The following is a 5,921-nucleotide window of genomic DNA, read 5'->3' as shown; positions in this document are numbered from 1 at the left end:
GGAGCACACAATTGGACCTCAGGCTGCCAGCCCCCAGCAGGTGGGGGAAGTTTTCATCACACGGGAGCAGCTTCCCAGGGCAACCAAGAGGTTGCTGAGAGAAAACCCAAGACAGTGTGAGTGATGAGAAAGATCGGCATCGTGATAGGGATGACGAGGAGGGATATGGTGTTGACCTTCTGTCCTCCAAATACATCAGGCAAATGCCTACTTCATTTCTCCCTCCAAACGCTCCTGTCCACAAGCCTAGGTAGGAAGGAAAGCCAGCTGAAAGCCCAGATTCCCAAGAAACTCTGCCTCTCCTCATCAGCTCTTGACATTGGGATGCTGGTTCCCTTGAGTGTGGCCTTCCTACCCAGTGGTTTAGACTTGGGAGAAGGGTGTTCGTGCTTACAGATACAAAACTTAGACAAGACTTCTCTCCCCTTGTGGGGGCTTCAGGTTACCAGCAGCCAAGTTTGCTTCCAATACCAGCTCTTGCTTAGAGTTCAATAAATCTCCATGAGGTCAGAGGGCCCAGGCCATTCTTCCTCCTCCCCTCATCTCAGCTTAAGAAGGTCCAGCTGTGACATATGGGGGTTTGGCTTCTTCCCCTCACCCCAGAACCCTCCCAGGAGTCAGCTGCTCTTCCTCTCTGCCCTCACAAGGTAAGCTTTCTTATCACCAGCGGGTCACGAATCCACAGATGGCCAAACACAGAGCTGAGGCAAGGCCCCGGGAAGGGAAAGTTACAGGTGTGTTTGTCCCGGGAGGAGCGGTGACCCTCCACCCTCACACACAGCCCTCGCCCTCATTTGGGGAGGTATAAAAGCGTCCCCACTACTCACTCAGGTCTACTTCTGCCGCCATGACTCCACTCCTGATCCTTGCTTTCGTGGGAGCTGCTGGTGAGTCCCACACGTGGCTTCGGGCCCCACTCGCCCCTCTCCTGGCAGAGACACCTGCTCTACCTTTGCCGCTCTTCTGTGTTCACCTGGGTTCTGATAGTCTCTCTCCCCTGCCAGGGAGCCCTCCTCCTCATTCTTGGGCTCTCTGTAAGACTCTCCCACCTTGTGCTGGCCTCACTCCCAACCCCATCATCGACCCATTTAGGACTTTGTTGGGAGGGGCTGGAAAGGGAGACCAGGTGCCAGTCATCCATGAAATGAACCAGGGGTCTTGAGGCTTAATTCTGGCAACTCTGGGATAGCTCCCCTATAGCTGTCCTCAACCTCAGGTATGCCTAGAGAAGTTGAAAGAATACTCATGCCAGACTCCTATCCTTAGAAATTCGGGTTTAGTTGGCCTGGTGTGTGGCCTGTGCATTGAATTTTTTTTATTTTTTTATTTTTTTTAAGTTTATTTATTCATCTTTGAGAGCGAGCAAGAGAGCAAGAGTGAGCAGGGAAGGGGCAGAGACAGAGGGAGAGAGAGAACCCCAAGCAGGCTCTGCGCTGTGAGCACAGAGCCCTCTGCGGGCTCGATCCCACAACTGTGAGATCATGACCTGAGCCGAGATCAAGCCAGTAGCCCCTGTGTATTGAATTTTTTAATTTCTAAAAGACTTTAGGATTCCCAAGTGTGTAGCCAAGGTTGGGAATCACTGTTCTATTAGGTAATAACAGTTGGTCTGCCTTTGTCCTGCCCAAAGGGCCTGGGGGCTCCTGTAGATTTTTAGCTATGGGAAAAGCTGGGTACAGCCAGGGCTACTTAGCCAGATTTTCCTCTCTAGGCCAATCCATCCTGACAATCTGGGGCTCAAACAGCCGTGAGGAGTAGAGCAATGATGGATGAGAAGCATTCAGTGGATGAGAAAACCACATTCAGACCTGTGTCACACCGAGTGCAGTGTGAGGCATGTCCTGTGTTCTTGCCCGGCGCCCCTGGCAGAGGTCTGGGCCTGAGCCCCAGCAGGCACCAGGCTATGTGCCCTGCAGACACACGGAGAGGCTCAGGAAAGAGCTATGCGCTCGGGCACCTACTGGGGATGTAACGCCCCCTTCCTGCCAGTCTGTCATCTCTGCGCCTGTTGAGGACTCCTGATTAGCATGATCCAACCACAGGGCTCCAGGCTCCCCCTGCCCACATCCGCTGAATTGGCTTCTCCCTTCCTTTCTCCGTTCAAGTTGCTTTCCCCACTGACGACGATGACAAGATCGTTGGGGGCTTTACCTGTGAGGAGAACTCCATCCCCTACCAGGTGTCCCTGAACTCGGGCTACCACTTCTGCGGCGGCTCCCTCATCAGTGACCAGTGGGTGGTGTCTGCGGCTCACTGCTACAAGTCGTGAGTGCTGGGTCCCCCACACCCAGAGCCCTCTCGGGTGCTGGGTCAGCCCGGGAGTGCGGAGGTTGGAGAAGATGGGTGAATGGAGAGGCAAGGTTGTCACCAGCCACCCACTCACAGAAGTGAGGGGGCAAAGAGGGGCACTGGATAGAAAGCCTCTCCCATCCAAAACAAATGGATGACACAGCAAAGGCTATGGGTCAGAAAAGTAGGGAGGGACTCTTTTGGGGGTGGTGAGGTCCAATGGGAAAGCAGCAAGGACCTTGCATGAGTCTCCTCTGCCAGTTGACTACCCATTGAAACCATCTAAGATCTGTTCAAAAAATAGTGACGCCTGGGTCCCATCCCAGGGCACTTAACTCAGAATTTTCAGGAAGAGGGGTTTGAACACTGGTGAGTTTTTAATGCTCTCCACCTCTGGTGACTCTACCCTGTGGCAGAGCTGAGGATCATTGCCTGGACCAAGGGTTCTCCATCAGAATCACCTGAAAGGCTTGCTAAACCATGGACCACTGGGTCCCACACCAGAGCTTCTGATTCAGCAGATCCGGGGGTGGGGGCGGGGGTGGGGACCAACCCTCTGTACTTCTAGTAAGTTTCCAGGTGATGCTGAGGCTGCAGGTCCCAGGGCAACAGTTTGAGAACCACTGGGTGAGCTCATACAGGATGATGGCACTTACCAGACTGAGAAGGGAGGGAATAAGGTCGCTGCATGTAGGTAGCGAAATGACAGAGGCTGAGGGATGCATGGGAAGCTTCTAGCAGGTCATTTGTGCCTGTGGTGCCAGGTGCATGGGGGTTTGTTGGGGAAAGCAGGCTGAGGAGCAGTCCCCACTGGGTCCCTTCACCTCATCCCTGCTCCATGACCACCCACCTCTCAAGCAGAAAGTTCTTGGTCTCACACCTGCACTGACCCACCACCCCTCTCCTGCCTGGTGATATTGCTACAGTCCTACCCATGAGCAGGAACCTGGAGAACCCTGGGGAAAAGTGGGCATATGGACAAGAGGGTTTCCCCACACTTCTCTTCCCAACAGTCGCATCCAAGTGAGGCTCGGAGAGCACAACATCGAAGTCCTGGAGGGGGATGAGCAGTTCATCAACTCGGCCAAGGTCATCCGCCACCCCAGATTTAACAGCTGGACCCTGGACTATGACATCATGCTTATCAAGCTCTCCTCACCTGCAGCCCTCACTGCCCGGGTGTCCACCATATCGCTGCCCTCCGCCTGTGCCCCCGCCGGCACCCAGTGCCTCATCTCCGGCTGGGGCAACACCCTGAGCTCTGGCAGTGAGTGGGACCCCCACTGCTTCACCCTCTGACTTCCCCGCATCTCCCAGAACCAAGCATGCCCCTGAGCTTGAACCCCTCTACACTCCGAGCTCGGGGCTGGGTGCTAGAAAGAGGCAAAGCTTTAAGGAGTTGACTCCCTAGAATCGAAATATAGGACAAATATAGCCCTTTCTACTGTCATATCCAGGGAGGGGGTCAGCAGCGATCATTCTGGGAACCGAACCCCATTGTCCCTCACTGGGGCTTACGTGCCTGGAGTCCTCCCCTGGCCGCCGTCCATGTTCAGCACTGGATGGCTGTCCCCTCTCCTGGCCTGACTCCCGTTTTTCCTTTCCTTGATCTCTTCCTGCTCCTCAAAGCCAACTACCCCGAGCTGCTACAGTGCCTGGACGCCCCGCTGCTGAGCCAGGACCAGTGTAAAGCCGCCTACCCCGGGCAGATCACGGAGAACATGGTTTGCGCTGGCTTCCTCGAGGGAGGCAAGGACTCCTGCCAGGTGACTCGACCCCTTCCCACGCTGAGACCCTTGCCCAGCAGCAGGAACACCCAGCCAGAGCTGTGGGGTTGGTGGAGGAGGGCTCCGTGCAGTGGACTCATAAAGAAGCGAGGAAGGCTTGTCTGTGTGACAGTCATCTTCGAGTGAGAACAGAGAACAGGCCACCATGGGAGGGGTGCAGAACCACAGATCTGGCCAGAACGCAGTCTTTTAAGGTTCAGACTGTGTGTGGCTCTATTTACCCTTTTTTCCTTTCTAACCCTTGTCCCGTCTGCCTCCTCCCCAGGGTGACTCTGGTGGCCCTGTGGTCTGCGGAGGAGAGCTCCAGGGCATCGTCTCCTGGGGCTATGGCTGTGCCCAGAAGAACAAGCCTGGCGTCTACACCAAGGTGTGCAACTTTACAGACTGGATTAAGGAGATGATAGCTGCCAACAGCTAAAGCCCCCAGGCCCCCTGCCATCCATATCCTAATAAAGTGAGCCTCTCACAACTGCCTGTGTCTGCACCTGCCCCCTCCTGCCCCCTCGCTCTGTGGACATCCTCCCATCTGAGGCCAGACAGGGCTCTACCCCTTAGAGACGAACAGAATGCCCCAGCTCCTGAGATATGTTCCATGGAATACTGGTTTAGCAGCATGTGAAGAGAAGGAATCTAAAAACCTACAAGTAGGGGGCAATGGGGGGCTATTTACTAGAGAACAATACCTTGCAGAAGGCTGTGCTAAAGAGGTTCCTTGATCTTGGGACTCCCCCGGGTCTGGACTGCAGGGCTCGTGTGGGGCCACACAGGTCCTAGTTTGCAGGGTCTCACTACCTCCTTTCACTGGGACCCAGAGCTAATCACCTCGGAGACCCTTGCGCCAATCACCTTGGCCTCTGCTGAGCCCCCTGTACACATACTCTTTCTAGCCCAGGTCGTACTGCCTCCCGGCAGCAGAAGGCCACACTGGACCCTCCCCCCACAATGTGCTCCTGTGTCTAAGGGAGACAACAGCCCCCACACTCTGCAGAAATCTGCCTCTTACTCATCCCATGTAATGAGACCCACACGTGTCTACCACACTGGGCACGTTACAGACATTTTTATATCTGGTCCCTTCTTGACTCTGAAGTGGTTACTATTCCAGTGGTACAGACAAGAAAGCAAAGGCTCAGAGAAGGTTGTTGGCTTATCAGGCCCCTCCTCCAGCAGATAGTAAATCTGGACTTGGGCTCCTCGTTAGCCTGGCCCCGAAGCCTGTGCTCTCTCTACCCACCTCACTGTCTCTCCTGCTGCTGCTGGGGTCTGAGACACTACCTGGCCGTGGGCTCTGATCTTTCACAGACTTGCGGGCCATTCTCTGCCTCCCTGTGCTTCACAGGGGCTCTGGTCCCTGACCATCTCCCAGCACTGCAGTCACAGAGGTCCTACATGTGACATTGGCTCCCGACCTCCCACAACTTCTAAAATACACCCTGAGCTCTTTACCCTGCAGATGGGAGGGTCTTCCTTCTCTGCCCCGCCTGTATTTCCTTCCTCGGTCTCTCTCCACTCCTCTCCTCTCCTCTCTGTCTCTGCTCCTGTGCTCAGAGATCCTGGTGGCTCCTCCGACACGCCACGGACCTCTCACCTCTAGCTCTGCGTGTTACTGGTCCAGCTGGCTTGATGCCTTCCCACCTGCCCCTTCGCCTTCTTTAGGAAAGTCATTTCTGACGCCTCCTGCTCCGGGATCTTCCTCCCCCAGCCCTGTGTCGGCCCCGTTGGCCCTATAGTCTGAGGGAGGGGTCCTCCTCCTCCTCCTGCCACATGCTTACAGCGGTCAGTCCTGCTCCTGCTGCCTAGCAATTGTGGTTGTATCTACTTGGCCTTCAACTGTGAGCTCCTTAG

The 5,921-nt window shown here is 55.3% G+C and overlaps 1 protein-coding gene across 2 annotated transcripts; it reads left to right on the top strand.

The window, feature by feature from the left end:
* The first annotated feature begins 730 nt into the window (after positions 1 to 730).
* On the top strand, positions 731 to 4,545 carry PRSS2 (serine protease 2). 2 transcript variants are annotated; one of them, XM_015084725.3, is made up of 5 exons: positions 731 to 887; positions 2,106 to 2,265; positions 3,303 to 3,556; positions 3,919 to 4,055; positions 4,342 to 4,545. In XM_015084725.3, exons 1-5 carry the CDS (start codon positions 848 to 850, stop codon positions 4,492 to 4,494), a joined length of 744 nt encoding a protein of 247 aa, XP_014940211.1. In that variant the 5' UTR covers positions 731 to 847; the 3' UTR covers positions 4,495 to 4,545. The 2 variants fall into 2 exon arrangements, with proteins under 2 accessions (XP_014940211.1, XP_026931442.1); XM_027075641.2 differs by lacking the exon at positions 731 to 887 and adding an exon at positions 1,751 to 1,829.
* Positions 4,546 to 5,921: the final 1,376 nt, after the last annotated feature.

This window comes from Acinonyx jubatus, chromosome A2, assembly GCF_027475565.1.
Source record: "Acinonyx jubatus isolate Ajub_Pintada_27869175 chromosome A2, VMU_Ajub_asm_v1.0, whole genome shotgun sequence".
Classification (NCBI taxonomy): Eukaryota; Metazoa; Chordata; class Mammalia; order Carnivora; family Felidae; genus Acinonyx; species Acinonyx jubatus.
Note: the sequence above shows the minus strand (reverse complement) of the source record. Positions and strands in the feature narration are given on the sequence as shown.

Coding starts and splice junctions, on each gene's coding strand:
- PRSS2 (XM_027075641.2), top strand. CDS start 1,763: ATGATGGATGAGAAGCATTCAGTGGATGAGAAAACCACATTCAGACCT. Junction 1,830..2,105: donor TGTGTCACACCGAGTGCAGT/GTGAGGCATGTC, acceptor TCTCCGTTCAAG/TTGCTTTCCCCACTGACGAC. Junction 2,266..3,302: donor GCGGCTCACTGCTACAAGTC/GTGAGTGCTGGG, acceptor TCTTCCCAACAG/TCGCATCCAAGTGAGGCTCG.